General features: G+C 37.0%; 1 protein-coding gene and 1 pseudogene across 3 annotated transcripts; one reads left to right on the top strand and one right to left on the bottom strand.

Annotated features, from left to right (window-relative positions):
* The first annotated feature begins 1,490 nt into the window (after positions 1-1,490).
* Positions 1,491-6,012, top strand: LOC121265350. 3 transcript variants are annotated; one of them, XM_041168941.1, is made up of 4 exons: positions 1,505-1,899; positions 2,977-3,238; positions 4,534-4,609; positions 5,658-6,012. In XM_041168941.1, the coding sequence occupies exons 1-3, from the start codon at positions 1,723-1,725 to the stop codon at positions 4,599-4,601; spliced, it is 507 nt and encodes a 168-aa protein (XP_041024875.1). In that variant the 5' UTR covers positions 1,505-1,722; the 3' UTR covers positions 4,602-4,609; positions 5,658-6,012. The 3 variants fall into 3 exon arrangements, with proteins under 3 accessions (XP_041024874.1, XP_041024875.1, XP_041024873.1); XM_041168939.1 differs by lacking the exon at positions 5,658-6,012 and adding an exon at positions 4,899-5,429; XM_041168940.1 differs by lacking the exon at positions 5,658-6,012 and having other exon boundaries at positions 1,491-1,899; positions 4,534-4,735.
* Positions 6,013-9,217: 3,205 nt separating this feature from the next.
* Positions 9,218-9,985, bottom strand: LOC121265348 (annotated as a pseudogene).
* Between the last annotated feature and the right edge of the window lie 9,519 nt (positions 9,986-19,504).

The following is a 19,504-nucleotide window of genomic DNA, read 5'->3' as shown; positions in this document are numbered from 1 at the left end:
ATTTGGGAGGATAGATGATGGATGATGGACGGGTTGAATGGATGGTAGATGATAGATGTTGTTAGCTTTGTTTGGTTTTGTTTGTTGTTAGAATTTAAATTGTATTGTTGGTTGTAGTTGAGAACAATTAACAATATTTGATGGCTTGTAAGTTTGTAACTTCTTGTTATTGTAAATTAGTACTGATTAGTTCTAGGTTTGGTTATGTTTTTCCAACTTGTAGTGAGTGAATGATTTAGTTTTGTAATTTTGGTTAAGTTTTTTAACTTCTAGTGATTCTACTGAATGCTTTAGTTTTGTAATTTTGGTTATGTTTTTTTAACTTATAGTGATTCTAGTAAATGATTTAGCTTTGTAATTTTGGTTATGTATTTTAATTTGTATCAATGATTTATTTTTGCAATTTTGGTTATATTTTAATAAAATTGAAATATGAAAGCCAAAATCCGATTAGTAAGTGCCTAAAATTACCAAATTAAAATTTCAAATGGGCTATAAAAAAGCTCAAATCTGGCTCGGAGTCGGAGTCAAAGTCAGATCGGAGGTTATAAGAATTGAAATCGAGTGACGAATTCGACTTCCAAATCAGTCGAAATTAGAGCCGAAGGTAAAGCATACCGACTCCAAGCTGTCAGTGCCCAACCCCAGATCTTATGTCAAACTTTATTCGCAGGAACATTGCTCCTTGCATCCTTATATTTTGGGTAGGTATTGACCCAACTCATCAGGCCACCCGTATGCATTCATAAAAAAATGAATAACCTGTATTTATCACAGATCACTCGTAAAAATGTTAAAAGTATAAAAAGATAAATTTAATTATTTATATTATATTTTTAAATTTTTTCAGTGTTAAATTATTTTTAATAAATAAATTTAATATATAAAATATTTAACTAATAGAATAAAATGTTAAATTAAGATTCAAAATTAGATATTCTACTTTAATAACTTGCTTTTTTAGAAATAGATTGATGATTTCTTGAGGAGATTTATTATGCATCATCTATTATTCATTCTCACACTTCATATTTATACATTTTTTATAAGATGTATGAATATTTTTCATAAGATATGAAATTATTTTTCATAATGTATGGAGTGTTAGGCGGTAAATAATGACAAAAAATTTTCTTTTTTAAGCTCATGATGTACGAGTTTTCCCTTTTTTTATCGGATGGCACTATAATGATCAAGGAATTCTTCTGACATGGTATTTTTTATTTTTTAATTTATTTTAATCATTTTAAATATTTAAAAAAATTTATAATATTATTAAAAAATATTTCTTTAATTAATAAGTAAAAAAAAAACTCTTGTCAAGATCCATGTCGAGACTTATTGTTAGGATCCCTATCATTTTTTAAAAATTGAGGAGAAATCATTTTAGTATTTAAGTAAGTATTTTTTAATGCTATTATGATTTTGTTTAATATTTAAAAATATAAAAACATATATAAAAAAAAATATTTAACCTTATCGTAACCCATCGTGTAGCACGACTCAAAATTAAAATAGATGAAAAGGGCAATGTTCCTGCAGCTTCCTTCACAGTTCCCCCATCGTTCCCATCCCATTTCTCTGCATCGTTAACAACGAGGCATCCGATACCCAAATCAGCGATTCCTCCGAAGCTCGCTCGCTCTCTATATCTCTCTTAAATATTCATTTCTTCTAATTCCTCTGGTTCTTCTTATCTATCTTGAAATTCAGACGATTGCCATGAATTCCGCTACTCAAACAATAGCGTCATTTATCGTTTTGCCTAAATCTCCACCGAAGTTTAGGAAACCAACTCGTGAGATTTTATCTGGGTTTCCTTTCAATGGACGTGAGACGTTCGGAAAAATCTATGCCGTCTCTCCTAACGGCTCTGTTTATCCCTCTCTTTCCCAAGGGGTACGTCGTCCCTCTTTTCTTATTTTTTTGTCGTAAACATTTTAAATATGATAAGTGTGCGATTTATTTTTTCTGGGTATTTTTCCAGACGAAAATCTTGTAAGATTCAAACGATCTTTATGTATTATGAGTTAGTCTGCAGTTCAAAGAGTAAGTTTTGTCTCTAAAACCCACCAGTTTCCCTCTAACTGTTGTATAAGAGACAAGAAGGCATGCCATATAAAAAAACCTTTGCCTCGGATCTGGGTCTTATCCTTGATGAAGTTTTTCTTGACGAAATTTGTATGGTTTTTTCTAATTTCTGGATAGAGACTTATTCGGAATGCGGTCAGGCACTCTCATCAAAGCATCTTTGCCCAATCATTGAACATAGAGTACCTAAGAAGTGGTAATGTATAAGTCAAAATACTTCATGTATTAAACGAAGTTTGTAATGTCCAAATCATTTAAGGATGTATAGGACTGCGTGGAGATTAAAACTGCATAATCAGATTCAAATGAATCTTATTAAAACGGATATGATTTTGTGGAAAGGAGGTGCCATATGCAGCTGCTTTGGTACTTGACTTGAGTAAAAGATGATCATTAAAAAACATGGCATGATTTATCTTCTTTGCACATTGGGCGTAGTCAATCGTATTAAAACAAGACGATATCCATGAATAGAAAATTAATTAGTTTTTACGAGATCTATATCATTGGGATATGATCGGTGAAGTAATGTACTTTTCTGTGGATTGATAATCAGTCCATGCGTCATGCTTGGAATGCTCCAGAAAACAATGACAATGCTTCCTCAAATTGAAATTTGTTGTCACTAGGATTTTTTATTTCTTTTTTGGTTCTCATGATCACTTATCTGTTCTGAACAATTGCGTTCAGTTCAAAAGCAGTTGTGCACGGGTGTTCATAGATCTATCAAGATTGCACATACACATTTGTATGCTTATGTATAGTATGAAAGTACCTGGAAGTCTTCTGTAGTATTTTAACTGAGTTGTCCTCCATTTTGTGTTCTTGACAAACTCATGTTTACCATGGCTTTGGATTTATTAATTTTTTTCCTTTCAATTTTAGGTTGAATCATGTTCAGCAGGAGAAAATCATGGGCAGAGAAGCAGTCTTGAATCTCTGTTTTGTTATGATAAGGCTATACCTGAAGAAAGAATCGAGAAGCCTGTTGGGATCTCTTTAGCTGAAAAAATGATTGGAACTAATCCTCGATGCCCAGATTGTCAAGCGAAAGGTGCAGTCCTTTGCATGACATGCACTGGTTCAGGCTTATACGTTGATTCAATTCTGGAGAGCCAGGGCATTATTGTCAAAGTTCGCTGCCTAGGTATATTACCACCCCTCTTCTAATGACCTAGCTAGATAAATGTGTTCATGTAAAAATGTGATGAACTTTGCTTTATTCTAGTTTAATTATGTTGAACTGGTTGTTTCCTTATTCTGTGTTAATTTACCAAACTTGAATTATTATTAGATCTGGCATCCTTGCCCAGGACCAACTTCTAATGAAAGCTAAGACTGGCAAGAAGTTAGAAAAGTTGAAGATGCGAATGCATTTGCTTCTTGTTGAGGAACAACCTATCCAGTTATTATTTAAAAGAGTACCAAAGTTGGGGCCATATAAAGGAGATGTTTAAATTGCATAGAAAATTTATTGCCTATTTCTAAATTATAATATAAATAAATTGATGCAAAAAGGAAAAGAGAAAAGAAAGAAGGGAAGCTGAAAGTGAGAACTACTCTTGTGTGAAAAGGCAGACATGGGTTTTGGTTACAAGGAAATCTGCTTCATCTAGTATATTATTCATATTATCTCCAAAGGTCAAAATCATAATAGATAATTGATAACTTGATGAATAGTGCTACATGGTGAGTTCATAAACTTATTATAAAAATGGTGTTCCCACTTGAATTGTGATAATATTATTTGGTTTATTGAGTCGTTGTTATTGGGTCTCTTGACTTTCCCATCAGCCCAATCATCTGCACTCCTGATCTAGAACCCTATAGTTCATTGCCTGAAAACCACCACAGAACACTATCATCAATCAGCATCTTTTTTTTTTTTAGAAAGTGAGTGACACAGAGTCTCATAGAACAACTTTATTCACGTGTTAAGAATTTCTCTCACAAACCCTGAACTACAAACAGTGTGACTGTGAGGGCACAACTATGGGAGATGATGAGGAGCATCTAAGCCCAAGGTGGGAATGTAGGCAGAGGATCGTCTAGAGTGGGAAGCTAGTTTGGAGACGTTTTTTGAGTGGAAGCCCATAAGTGAAGACAAAAAGGTATTGTTTGTGAAGCTAAATATTAGGGCACTGCACTTTATTGCTAGAAGAAGCTGAAGAGAAATGTGCTCGACAAGGAAAGTCAGCAACCAATAAATGGGGAGTGCATGAAAATGAATTGCGGAAGCAGTTTTTTTGGCTGATTATGCAATGGAATGGAATGAAAATTCCCCTTCTGAAGCAAAAGCGTTGTCCATGGAGGAATACATTATAGAATTAGACCATATTTTGTTACTTTGATTGTTTCAAGAAGAATTAATCAGTGTCTGCTTTGGTAGTGATGATTATTTGAAACAGATGTTAGTCTGACATTATAATTTTTGCCATGTAGGTTGTGGTGGAACCGGTAACATAATGTGTTCAGAATGTGGTGGCCTAGGTCATCTTGGACCCAAATGACTTGTGTGGTTTGATTCTATTCCCTCAATTTTGCTGTCACCTACTGCTGTATTTAGCTTTAATATTGCAATACTAATACACGTATTTTTAGTTATATAGAATTTCAATTGTACTTGAATCATTAGTGGCTGATAAGTGATAAAATTCAAATGGTCAATGATCTGTGATAAATATCATGAGATGTTCTGTAGCGATGAATATGATACAGCATAGCTGCATAGAAAATAAAATGCATTTAATCTCTAGGCGTTGGCTCAAGTGGTAAGGACTTTGGTTTTGGTTGTGTGCTTTCTCCAGGTACAAGGTTTGAATCTTCTTGGATGCAAACAATTTTTAGAGACTATCGGGTTGAAGGAACTTTCTCTTGAATTATCCAAGATGCACTTGCAAAAGATTAGTTGAGACTTTGTTCTTGGACACGTGCCAATGAAAAAACAAAAAAATGCATTTCATATTATTTTTCAAAGATGGCTTTTTTGAATTGAAATAGCCATTGCCTTCGTTCTTAATATACCTAATTAAAGTTGAGGAATGCTAGATACAGTTGTGGAGGGGGCAAGTGCAGCGCAATTTTTTGGAAAAAGAATGAGATCTACTATTAAAAAATTAGTTTTTTTTCATATAAGTCTCTTATTTATTTACTTTTTTAAAGGGATTATGTATCATTTGGGCACTTCATGATTGTAAATATCATTTCTCATTAAAGTTTGTATGAAATTTAAATGTGTACTAAGCAGGTTTGCAACGACACCTTATTTTTGTACAATGTAGCTTCACTTACATCGGATTTTGATCTCTACAGCTCGCAATCTACTTTTGTCTTGAGTATGATTCATCATTTCTGGAGACTTTAGATTTTTCAGAAGTCATTGTGTTTAGAAACAAAAGAAAAAGAATATCCTTGCATCTTCATATTTTCAACACATTTGCCATTAATTGGCATTGATCAAAAATAAAATAAAATAAAATAAAATAAAATAATAAAAAACCTTGATTTGTTCCTCTAACAATTCCTAAAATTCATGTATGACACTCCTAACCCTTGTGTTTTGGCAGAGATTTGAAGCGTCAGGATATGCAACACACGGTCATACATTGACATTTATGATGTGCAATGTAATCTACTGATGATTTAGTAGTATGTAATAATTGCAACGGAGAGTAAAGTTCATAAAAATTTTGCACCATAATATCTAAAACATAACCTCATAGTCACTTGATAACCATAGTTCAGCCTCTTTGGACTTTTTACATTTTAAACTTATACATAAACAAATGGAGATCACATATTTCTCCTTGTTCACGTCTTAGTTAGGAGGGCTTCATAAAACTCTTATTCAAAGCATTTGTCTGATGCATTGATTAATACGCAGGACCATTTCTATAAACATGAGCATCATCTCTAATTGTCTATCCAGGTCCAGTTCATTCTACATGGTCGATCAATTGACTCATGTCCATATACTTCATGTGGTCCTGCTACAACTTTGTTACTTCTGTCGTGGCAGTTTAGAAAATAAAGGGGTGAGATTTCATAGATATTCCAGTAAGTTAGCAACCAACATACAATGAAATAACACAAACATAATAAATAATAAACAGGAAAGGCATGAATGCAGAACACATACTTTTCTTTCTTTTATTTAGACTTCTTTGTAGAAACAAGTTGTGAATAACTTTCAGATCAATATAATAACACATTTTCTTACAAAGAACACTTCTTCAAAGAAACAAAGTTTTGCATTTCTATTCTTTTCAAAACATCTTGCTTAACATATGGTAACATCACAGCTCCCCATTTTGCACTGTGAGTACTTGCTGGATTTACATCATGCTTGCCCAATTAAACTTTCACACTTTCATTCATAGGTGTACTCACGAGTCGTAGGTATCATTTACACATGACAATCACCCTGGAATCCTTGAAGAGGATCTAGCAATTGCCCGTTGACTGTTCTTCTTCAATTTAGGGGTTATCACTCCATTTTTATTTACTCCAGAAGTGGATGGAGGAGTTCCACTTAGATACTTCCCCATCCTAGCATTTAGGATCGTGATAAAAATATTTTTTATGCTATACCTATGACAAACATATTAAATGGCATGTGTTTTCGCTTGAGAAACCAAACTTTGCGTGAATTATCATAACTTTTGAACATGTCAATTTGTAAACATGCTTGGATATGTAAAAGTTTAATAAAACATCACATGCCTCACAGAATCCGAATATTTATAAGATATATGCAAGGTAATTCATGCTCAAAATCAACATTTATACATGAACGCCTTGTTTATACATCATCATTTAGATATTATCTAGTGGGTTAGAGACCAACTTACAATATTCTTGAGTGTTTAAAGTGGCTGAAATTAAGCAATTTTTTTTCATGTATTAGAACTTGATTATTAGAACTTGATAAAATTCCTTACTTAAACCTATAAACCCTGGCATGCATGTTGGTGTTCATGTTGGTGATATTCATCTTCACGGGTGCAAGTGCTTGGATTGTGAAACACGATGACCTCAAGATGGTAATGATAATCAACCCAAGATAATGTGTGTGCTTGTGTTAACCTTCATATACCTAAAACATGTGTGTGATTCTTTGGACATAGGCCATACATGAGTGTGTGCATGCTTGGAACCAAAACTCACGACAAGGTGATGATCACTCACCGATGGGTTTTCCTACAATGGCACGGCTAGGCTTCTCTCTTCTCACCTTAGAACTGTCACTCACTAATTACTTAAGGATTCTTGTGGATGTAATGGAGAGAGAATGTGAGGTTGTATTTATAAGCATTCTTGAATGCTAGGGTTGCTTACAATGGGTTAGCCAATTGCTCTAAACCATGGTGGTATGGCTTGGTTGGCAAGGACCTTCTTCAAGAGTGTTCCATGGATGATATGAGAGATCTTAGGGTCATGTTCTATTTGACGCGGGAGGCAAGCAAAAATCAATGAATAGTTCATGTTTGGTTTTAAGTGAAGCTCGGTTTTGTCTCTTTCAACTCGTGGCCGATGGTGGTTTCTCCTAGATTCCATGGTAGTTTGTTTGATTTTCTTTCTTTCATAAGATCAAGTGAGAGATAGAGAGAGGAAGATGAGATGGGACACTTGTCTAAGTGATGAAAGAGCTTGAAGATGAAGGGGTGAGGTGTTGAAGTCAATGAGCTCCGTTTGGCTCTCCCTTTGATTTTCTTTGATTTCTTCTTCTTCTTCCATGGTTTCAACCCATGATTATGTGTCATTTGGAGGTGAAGATCTACAGATTTTGAAATCTTTGCTTGAAGGCTATGAAGTGAGTGAAGGAATAGTGCAAGGTTTGGAAGAAAGCTCAATAATGAGATTCGGCTAAGGCTAGGCTAATAAGATAATCTCCTTATTTTGGCAATCCATTCTAGCGTAGTGCTTGGATAACGAGTACATTCCTAATATTATATCGAACCCAAGTAAATTAAATACTTGGGTACATAATTCTTCCTATTATATCGAACCCCTAGTATTATATCTCCTTATTTTGATGCATAATTTTTCACGTAAAATCACGAATTTTCATGATTTTATCATGACTTGGGTATATAAAAAAAGGTTTCCAATGGAAGGCGTACATGCAAATATTTTTATAAAATACATGTTGTTTACTGTACATATGTGTAAGGGTATGATCATGCTACATATCTCACAGCGTTAATCCAATATTTTTTTACATGAAATCGATCACGTGAACTAGAAGAAGAGAGAAAATGTGAGGGATGCTGGTGGATTATAGGTGTTCTGCGTGATTTTGGATAAGTAGAAACTACACTAGGGCTTGAAGAGGAATGAGATGCACGTAAAGTGCATGTGGCTGAGCGTATTTTTTATTTTTTTATTTAGGACGAGTCACCTAATATCCAAAAGGAACCAAAATAAACATATTCCCAAAAATATCCAAGAAAATATGGTTAATTACACTTTGCCCACTTGAACTTTCATTCAATTCACAATATGCCTCCAAAACTAATAATTGCATCAAAGTGGACCTTCAAACTTTCAAAACATCCGACTTCCCCACTTCCGTCTACCAACAGTGTCAAATCTAATGAAAATTCACTGCAAAGAAGTAATTTTCATCTAATTTATTATCATTGACCATATAAAATATAAAATAATATATACTATCAATTAATAATAAATCATTAATCATTAACCATATATCAAATTATTTTATACCTAAGTTGCAAGCAAGTATGAATAATTTATGTACACTATGAAGTTATTTATATTCATTAATCATATATAAATTAATAAAAAAAATTATTTAATGATTTATGATTTATTATTAATTGATAGCATATATTATTTTATATCTTATATAGTCAATGATAAAAAATTAGATGAAAATCACATCTTTGCGGTGAATGTTATGCACATGAGCAGCATGTGCAGTAAATTTCTGTTAGATTTAACATTGCTGGTAGACGGAAGGGATGGATTGGGAAGTTTTGAATGTTTGAGGGTTCACTTTGATGCAATTATTAGTTTCGGAGGCACATTGTGAATTGAGTGAAAATTCGAGGGGGCAAAGTGTAATTAACCCAATAAAATACAAGCAAAACTTCCCTATGACTTATCATTCTCAAAATGCACAATTATAGTTTGAAAAGGAAATGGTAAACCATAACTGAAAACCTTACTAGTACCATTGTCCACTTATGTTTAAAGTTGAGCTCACTCTTCCTCCACTTCATCTCCATCTCCACCAATAGCCTTCTTAGAGGCAGCCTTTTGGTTCCTGCGCTTCACTCTCCCAGGGCGCCTGCCACCAAAAGGACTTGTGAGTGAAAAATCAACGTGCTTCTGTGAATCCACTCTCATGATGAATGAGGGAATATTGACTACCTGTCTCCCAACTCTAATATGCCTATGCCTGATAAGCACTCTGGTGTGGTGAATGGATTTGGCCATACCGAACTTGAAGACCAGGGTTTGGAGACGGTGCTCAAGAAAGTTCTCAACAGTGAGGGCCAACACGTAATTGAGCTTGTTCTAGCTCTCGTCCAAAAGCCTGTACCTGTTCATCCTCCTAAGAAAAGCTTCACCCTCGAAAATCCGACACGGGTTCTTCTCGTCCAAGGTCAAAAGCATTCTCGCATTGTTACGAATGCGACTAAGTGCATACTACACCCTCCACAACTCCCTCTTGCACCGCAATCCATACTCTCCCATAAGCTTTAGCTCCGCGTCCAGACGCTCCTTCTCGTATGGACGTTTGGGCTTCTTAAAGGTCTTCTCATAGTTTCGGTAAAAGGAGACATGCACCATGGTGCTTTTCCGGTGTGCCTGTCCTTAGTCCGCGATCTGAAGCCTATGACGACTGATGAGGACGGACGGTCTAGCCTGGTTAGCTGAGCGTATATATAAGGAGTCAGTTTAAGAGTTTTATAATGTGAAGATGATTTGTAAAATTGTAAGAGAGTTCTATTAGGCAATTGGTTAAAGTGTTTTAATGTGAAGATGACTTGTAGAGTTGCATCCCTGTGCCGACGAGTTCGAGTTCGAGTTGGAATCGATCACGATCATTCAAGAAGAGAGTTCATGAATTCACCAAGGTCATTCGGTTTGGTTCCAACTAGATTTTCTAATGAAATAGTTGGATTTTGGTTTGGTTTCTTGGAGCCATTTCGCCCAATGCTGGGTATGAACCTTGGGTGATGTGATAAGGTGTGAGTGGTTCAATTACAATTGAAAATATGGTGGAAATGGCATGGGCTAGGGGCTGGTTTGATTAAGTGCACAAGGCACCTAGGTGCCAATTGGTGGTAATTGGGGCATTGACATGGCTTGGCTTCTAATGGCATGTGTTGGGTCAAGCCTAAACTTCTAAGTTAGTCTAAGAACAATGCAAATCAACAATAAAAACCAAAAATTTCAGATTATAAATGTGGTAAATAAATTAAAGAAAAATTAAGTTAAAAATATAGTTTAGATGTTACTAATCATGTGTGAGATGATTAGTGCTTCTTAACTCAAATTAGAAGCTTAACCATGGTTAGGTGGGAACCCTAGGGACATGTGGCACATCTTGAGCTTGAGGGAAACTAATGGCATGGTGTATGTGGGCTTCTATCCCCCACGCAGTCTTAGTCACTGCTTTTGGGCCTTGTCGGTTGAGCTTGTTTGGCCATTTGTGTAAGCCTTGTAGGTGGGCTTGGTTGTGGGTTATTGAATGTACCTTATGTCCAGATTTGAGGGCTCATCTAATGTCTCAAGGCCTACCAAGTTTGGGTCCAAATAACATGTCTTTCTTAGGTTGGGCCAAAGGCCTTCACTCTCACTAAGTTAGGCCCAAAGGCTTCATGCCCACTACATATTTGGGCCTAATTTCTAAGGTTCTTCAAGAGGGGCCTAAAACCTCATAAATCCAAATGAGTCTAGGCTTATGGCACCTATTACTAGCCCATCACATCTTTAGTGATTGAGGGACCTTAATTAAACTCTCTTGGCTTACCCCTAAATCCATCCATACCTAGCTTTTTATGCTTAGACCATTAATAATGCCAAGTGTCATATGACTATTGGCCTCTTGGTAGTTATTCTAAAAATAAAATACTAGAATTTTTCCACTAATTCTAACTAAACCCTGGGTGTTATTCTCATGCTAAAAAAAATTAATCTCTAAAAGTTTTCCAAAAAAGAAAATAATCATCATCTTACACTAATTAGGATTACGGGAGCTAAGGTCAAGTCTTAATGGACCTTTCAAATGGGGTGTTACAAGAGGCAACATCATTATGAATTTTCTTATATAAGAGAGCACAAGTAGCACAAGGACACATGATGATCAGCATGCCTTTGTGGAAGATTTGTAGTCAGTCATGTTTAGTTTCCTTTCTTCTCATCAAGAGAATTATTAGAATGAAACAAATTTGCTTTTACAACTCATTAACATTACTCACTATGTTAAGGATATAAATCGCCCCAAAGACCGGAATGGGGAAAGAATCGACTCCAGCTTGGAAGGGGCAGCTTGGGCCTTGATTGGTGTCGTTTGTGGCCAACGGTGGCGGTTCGGAGCGGTGTTATTGTGTCCGTAGATACACCCATAATAGTGAATAAAAAATAAATACAGTAAATGTAAATAGACAATGAGACATGAATTTAGGTGGTTTGGCATAGATCCTACGTCCACAAATCGTTTGGGGTGCTAATCCACTATAATGGGAGATTTAGCCAAGAGATAACTCGACAACGCTAGGTGTGAACGTGGAGCTCGGCTTGGAGAGACAGGTAGGAGATGGACTCGATTGTGCTAGCTGTAAGCGTGGAGCTCACCCTGGAGAGATAGATGGGAAATGTACTCGACCGTATTAGGTGCGAGCGCAAAGTTCGTCTCTTGATGTAACCCACTGGCAATGATTGTGGCACGAATGTCACCACTCGGCATTTGATGGAGAAATCGCTAGGCTGGAGATGCCTTGACCGCAATGAGGCGAGGCGATATGGGACACTTAGGAGAAGTGTTTCTTCCGTTGTTCGCCCGTGCAAGCGTAGAGCATTAGCTTAGATAACCAAACAAGAGATATACTCATCTGTCCTGGGTGGTGATTAGAGATGAGACACTTAGGAGAGATGCACCCTTCTTTGCTCACTGGTTGCGAGCGCGAAGCATTGGCTTAGATAACCAGCTGGGCGGTGATGAGAGATGGGACACTTAGGAGAGATGCTCTCTCATTTGTTCGCCGGTGTGAGCACGGAACATCGACTTAGCTGCTTTGGCTGGAGATGTACTCAACCGCGTTGAGACGAGGAGGGATGGGACACTTAGGAAGGATGTTACCTCTATTGTTTGCCGGTGTGAGCGTGGAGCATCAGCTTAGTTGCTTTGGCGAGAGATGTGCTCGATTGCGTTGAGGCGAGGAGGGCTAGGACGATTAGGACAGGTGTTCCCTCCATTGTTCACTAGTGCGAGCGCGAAGCATTGACTTAGCTGCTACAACAAGAGTCAGAGCTTGATCGCGCTACTGGGACAAGAGGCAAAGCTCGACCACATTGTAGTGACGGGAGATGGAGCTCGACCATGCTAGGGTATCCACAAAAAATCTAAACGAGCTAGTGGAGATAATTCAAGTTATAAATTTGAGATTTGTAAACCAGAGTCATTTTGCTAGAGCGTAATGAAGGCTTAAGTTGCACAGGCAAGGCTTGCTAGTAGGCTTGCTTGGTCAATGATGAAGATCTAGGATATGCCGACACTCGGTGAGAGTTTTTGTGGGAAAAATCTCCAAAAATTCAATTTATTAATAAAAATGAAATTCAAATAGCAAGTTTGAGATAGACAAACCAAAGCAATTTTACTCAAATTTTCCTAACTGAGATTGTTAGTTGATGAATGGTATTTTGCATAAGAAAGTTGTCTGTCCTTGAGCATCTTTGTAGCATTGGAGATTGTCTGTTTCTGAATAATTCTTGTTTCATACTATGGTGAGCACTTGTTGTGGGCAAACACTTATAGTATTTTAGCAACTGGCTGCGTGTGGCAAGTACTCGTTGTGGCGAGTGATTTTAGTTGATTCACAAAGTGGGGAAAAATGAAGTCTACACGATGGCGAGCAACTGACTGTGGCAATGAAGGTGGTAGCAACCCCTTTGTGGGAAACACCCGTGGCATGCAAGATCTCCTTGTGGCCGAATATACACATTATGGCCGAAGCTCTTGCATGGGTGCATTTTTACGTGCATGGAGCATGTGTGGTGCATGTCGAACTTGTGCAATGCAACATTGCATGGGGTGGGGTTGGCGAGAGGTTGCAAGCCATGTGGGTAGGCGGGCACCCTGCCCATCATGTGTGGCCATTGGGTGCACCCTTAAGCCCTTACTTATGCTACCCAGGGTGGTGAGCAATGGACTTGGTGGCGAGGGACTTCACATCAAGGGTAAGTTCACGGGGTAGAGGAAGCTCACCAATTGTGAGCTCTCAGTGGCTAGGAGGAACGCCGAGTGGGGGCATTAACATAAAGCTGAAAAACACCACACCAACGACAGACATTGTCAACTGTTTTGGTGGTGGTCGGTAATGGTCCCGCTAGCTTACTGTTGGCCACCATGTGTGGTTCCCCAGGGTGCTCGATACCTTGTGTAACAGCCCACTAGAAATTCACCGGTGGAATTTCTATTGACTTTAAGAATCTCGTGAAAACCTCATAAGTTTTTACAAATCGACCAATCGTGCAGGTTTTAGTCTGTCAACATAGTCAGTATTACCACTCACTATGATGCTAGAAATATGAGTTTAATTATTTGAGGTAGTTAGAAGTGTCAGAATGTGTTTTGGTCTACGCCAATAGACTCAGTTGATTATTTGAGATTTTATGGCGCAATAGCTCATTTTCATAATTTCGAACAAAAAGACTGTTTGAAATTGTGAAATTATTTTTAAGGGCACTTCGGGGTTGAATTTTGCTAAACGATTTTCACTACAAGTTAATATGAATATTTAGCATTTTTCAGTACTATATTTATTATGGATTTCTTTGGAGTGAATAGTAATCTCGATAAGCGCAACGAGTGCTGTGTTTTCAAAATCACAGTGTGAAATGTCCAAATTAGGTTATAGAAGTTTTATTTGGACACTTGGCAAGATCTTAGCCACACATAGTGAATAGTATTAGACACTTGGCACCATGAGGAACCACTAGATAGATTTATGAAGGAAGTCAAGGTGTGAGATCATGCAACCTAAGCAAAACTTTGTTTCATCTGATCAACCAAATTGTGCCAGACCAAAGAGGGTTTAACCCTAGCAAAAACCTAAATGGTTGGAATCCAATTGAAACCCCAAAAGCTTGATTGAAACCAAAACCCTAATGGTTTCCCAAACTCCAAAGTTGGCCTTTAAACCCTTTTTAATTTGATTTCTAGCATTGTGTTTAATCACTTGAGTAAATCACTTCCACATGCTATTAATTAACTAAATCCTTGTTATGATATCATTATCCAACCTTGGAAATTTGATTGGGCCAAGAAAAATTGGTTTTGAGCTTGATAGCACCTCAAACCCTAACCAAACCCTTTTAAACCCCAAATTGAAGCCCAGTTGGTCGGGGCCCACCAAGGCCCACTAATTTGGCCACCTTGGTAAAGCTTCTTGAGGAATTTTCCTCCCCCACATGGAAGAGCATCCACTGCCATTGGCTGCACCCAATAGTGCTTTGATGTGAAGGAGAAATCTACTCCATCAACCTCCATCTCTTACAGCTGCTGCAGGCAGTCCATGCCTATCACTATTCTCCACTTTATGTCACATAGCCAATTCCAATCAAGGGTCTTTCAAGCCCATAACTTCACCCTCCAGGAGTCTAAAGTCGTGCAAGACACACTTCTCTCCATTTTATCACTTCTTTCTCCCGTTCTTAGAGAGAAACCCAAAAGAGCTCTCTCGGGTAGATTTCTGGGTATTTTCACGTGGTCATTTTCGACCCTTTGTAAGTATTTTCTCACAATTACTCCTTCATAAAAGTTGTTCGTATTTGAGTCTAGTTTCTGTGGATATATTATTTCTCTCATTTCATTCTCATTTGGTTGGTCAAAAGTATTTTTAACCATGGAAAGGTCATTTTGGGGATAAAATTGGAGAGTATGATATGTTTTGGCATTTTTGACCAAGCTAGTGGACATATCTTGGTCCGAAAATTTTATGGAGTGTTGTTAGCATATGTTTATGAATGTTCATTGAGGTTTTGTTACATGGATGAAGTTTTTGATGATATATTTCCTTAGATTTAGAAACTTGAAAACTGGAAGTGGAAAAGCAGTTTTTGTTTCGTGAAAGTTGGAATATTTCGTGGTTTGATCTTATTCCAAAGGGATTTGATATTTTTATATGATGATCCTAAGCCTCTTATATACATGTTAGGATGTTATTTTGAAGATATTTAGTATTAGTTTTAAAGGTATGATTTTTCTATGCAAGAGGATTTCGGTTAGGCCTAAGATTTGATGTTTTTGGGTTAGATCCATGTTTTATGGAGTTTTAGCCATGTGATTTTAAGTTTGATGGATGGATCTTCTTTAGGACACATTTTTATACCATGAGATGTTTTAGTTTTAAGAACACATGTGTTTAAGGCATGGATCAGGAGATTGATCAAAGTTAGTGGAGAGAAAAGTTTCTGTTTTGGACTAAGTTTAAAACCAGAAACTCCAAGTCTTGTTTTGTGATTTTTGGTGGCTTTTGTTTGATGTTTTAAAGCATGGTTGATCTTAGGATGATGTTATGAATGTGTTAGAAGTAAGATTTGTTTTTTTAGAATTCTTGGAGATGTTTTTATTAAGGCCAAAACTTGTGATTTAAGAATTTACTTTTTGTTAAAAAGTTTGGATCTTTTTACAAAGTTTGGTGTTGATGATTCACTTTTTTTAATGGATATTTTAAGTGTATTTTTAAATTTAGGATAGGAAGATCCTTGCTACAAAATTTTGGTTTAATCATGAGTTTTGAAGATAGAAGAAATTGCAACCAAAATCAAGAGAAATGGCCTATGAATGTTTCGGCCATTGGGAGTTTTCCATAGTTGTGAATGGTTTTAAATTTTTCTGAGTTGAAATTTGAGTCTAGGACAAAATTTACATGAGGAATGTAAATTTTGGTAATTTTTGGAGTTAGGATGTGAAATCCTTATGTTATGGGTAAAATGGTCATTTTCTGACATGTAGAGGGTAAAATGGTAATTTTACTCTAAGTTGTTTCTTTTCACATTTCTAATTGTTAGTAATTAAAGTTCTAACTTTTAGAATACCCTCTTACAGTTCCTCGTGTTTCATGCTTTAATCTGGTGGAACACGACGATCGAGGTAAGTTAGCTCTTAACTTACTATCAGTTTACTGTGTATATGTGATGGGTAAGAGAACTACAATTTATGTTCATATGTTATTATATATGACATGTCATGCCATGTTATTATATGTTTATCTATTACACAAATTATTCTGTCACGAAATACTTATCTGTTACATAATATATTATGTTTCATGTTACTATCTGTTGCAAGTATGTTACATTATTTATGCTATCTGTTACATGTTATGCCATGTCACGAAATATTGTCTGTTGCAAGTATACCATGTTATGAAATATTTTTCTATTACATTTCTGTTCAAAGTATGTCATGTCTGACATCTTACGTTCATGTCACGTTATGCTACGTCCGGACTTCTGTCTTTTATATCACGTTCATGTCACATCATGTTACGAGATATCAAGTATGCCAGTTAAGTTATTCATGTCAATCACGACCCTAAGTGCTAGGATGAGGTAATATCCTAGTGGAACTCCTTTGTTCACGCTAGAGTGTCTAAATAGGTGTGAAATTCCCTAGGTTGACGAAGTACAGTCAACAGGTTGCGAATGGGGCCAAACTAGCTGGTTATCGGAGCGCGCTAAGCACTAATGCCGATGGAGCCACACTTTATGTTATGTGTGTCCACAACAAGTATGGCACAAACAATTCATGGGGCCACAACAACTCTGGAGCATACACTATGTGAGACACAGCAATTGTGACACGTAGAATACGTGGGGCCACAACAACTGTGGAATACGTATTAACGAACTCAAAGCTGGTATAGACACCTGTGTTGTGATGCAGTAATCGGCAGGGACACACAGCTCAAGGGGACCCATGTAGTACCCGTATGGTCACTTTATTAATTAAGTCTATTCAATAAGATTCCAAGTTCATGTATTTCACGTTCAAGTCATCTTTCACGTCATGTTATGTTCAAGTTTACGTCAATATCAAGTTTCAAGTTCATGTCAATCATAGTAACCCCAGGAGACAAGAATATATTTCAAATTCATGTTTATGTCATGTTATGTTCAAGTTCATGTCAGGTTGAAGTTTACGTTCACGTTATGTTATGTTCACATTCACGTTATGTTCCAAGTTCACATTGATGTTATGTTATGCTCAGGTTCATGTTATGTTCAAGTTCACATTCATGTTATGTCATGTTCACGTTCACGTTATGTTCCAAGTTCACATTTATGTTATGTCATGCTTAGGTTCATGTTATATTCAAGTTCATGTTCAAATTATGTATGTTCATGTTCAAGCTATGTTCTAGTTCACGTTCATGCTATGTTGCTAGTCCATGTTATGTTTTAAGTTCACGTACACGCCATGTCACATCAAGCTAAGTTTCAGTTTCAGTTCAAGTTATGTCATTTATGTCATGTTGTATATCAAGTTATGCTAGCTTACTTATGACTTTGAGTATGCATTCATGCTTTTACTGCCATGCATGCATCATTAACCTGTGTGGAGGTTTCCTGTTAACTTGCTGAGATTTGTAATCAAATCTCATCGTGGTAGTCCCAACTACCATTCCCCCGAATGGTAGGCGATGTGTCAGGATCAGAGCAGGGAGCAGACACTTTGAGGAGGTTGACTAGATGCCGTATACGCAACTCAGAACTTGCAGCCTCCATAGTTAGGTCTTTGGATAGTATTTCGACATTGTTTGTCGAGTTACATGAGTTACTCAACGAACTAGCCCAATAGTATATTTTGGCAATGTAATTATGGAGTCTGGTCTTTGTTGTTTTGAGATTACAATCTTCTGAGACCCGTGCTGCAATCATGGATGTTTGAAGTAAGTATGGTTTATGTTTTAACTATTTGAGATATTATAAGTTTGGTGCATAATATTGCTCAAAAAAAAATTATCCGTTGCGAATATTGCATAATGCTATATGCATGTTAGGAACATTGCATTTTATATGTCATGTACGAGGGCAGGTAACCTTGTATTGTATGTCCCGACACTTCGGATGTCCGTCCGATCCCAAGCGGAATCTGGGGACGTCATAGGGTGGTATCAGAGCAATACGTCTCTGGGTTTAAATCCACATGTCCTTAGGAAATGCACCAAATATTAGGCTTAAAATTTTAGTCTTCATTAGGCTTGAATTTTTGGAATATGAGGGATAGTACATGGTTGTAATATGTGTACTCGTGTGTTTTTGGAAGTGACACATGACTCACAGTAGGATACCTCGAAACTCTGAGGGAGCCACAAATCAGGAGAATTAGAATTCCCTGATAGATGGAGGATTAGCTGAAGCTGTACGTCTGTTGACTGGCGTGCTTAGACAACAACAACAACAAGAAGTGCATGTACCTCGACCCGAAGTTAGGGGTTGTACGTATGAGAAGTTCTTGATCCATCATTACCCGAATCTTTTTTCTAGTAATAACGGGCCACTAAGAGCCGTGAAATAGATTATGGATCTCGAAAGGACCTACGAGATCTGTGGATGTACTGAGGACCAGAAGGTTCTATATGCTGGATACCTATTCCAAGGAGAAGCTGGAATATGGTGGGATATGCAAAGGTAGCTTCTAGTCAGGGAACTAGGAAGTTTGGTTGCACCATCATGGGAGAGATTTAAGGATGTGTTTGAAAACAGATCCTTCCCAAATTCTGTCAAACAGCTAAAGGCACAGAAGTTCGCAACTTTAACTCAAGGTAGTTTGACCGTAGAACAATACGCCGCTAAGTTTATGGCGTTAGGAAAGATTGCACCACACTTGTTTTCTACTCAAAGGATGCAGGCACGAAAGTTTCAAGCAGGACTTCAGCCAAAGGTCCGCATCCAAGTAGCTTGCCTAAGAATAGAGAATTACCAATAGTTAGTAAACGTGGCCGTGATAGCAGAGTTAGAGCAGAAGGGTTCAACTGCCCCGATCATTTCGGAAAGAAAGAGGACTTCATCATATTTTGCTGAAGAAAGTTCAAAAATGAAGAAAATGTTTACTGGATCAGATAAAGGAAAATGCATTGAAACTGTGAGCTTAATGCTGATTACATTTCCACCTTATGGAGAGTGCGGTAAACACCATGGAGGCAAGTGTAGA

The sequence above is a fragment of the Juglans microcarpa x Juglans regia genome, chromosome 5D (genome assembly GCF_004785595.1).
Source record: "Juglans microcarpa x Juglans regia isolate MS1-56 chromosome 5D, Jm3101_v1.0, whole genome shotgun sequence".
Taxonomy (NCBI): domain Eukaryota; kingdom Viridiplantae; phylum Streptophyta; class Magnoliopsida; order Fagales; family Juglandaceae; genus Juglans; species Juglans microcarpa x Juglans regia.
This window is presented reverse-complemented; position numbering and strand designations above follow the sequence as displayed.

Coding starts and splice junctions, on each gene's coding strand:
- LOC121265350 (XM_041168941.1), top strand. CDS start 1,723: ATGAATTCCGCTACTCAAACAATAGCGTCATTTATCGTTTTGCCTAAA. Junction 1,900..2,976: donor ATCCCTCTCTTTCCCAAGGG/GTACGTCGTCCC, acceptor TTTCAATTTTAG/GTTGAATCATGTTCAGCAGG. Junction 3,239..4,533: donor TGTCAAAGTTCGCTGCCTAG/GTATATTACCAC, acceptor TTTGCCATGTAG/GTTGTGGTGGAACCGGTAAC.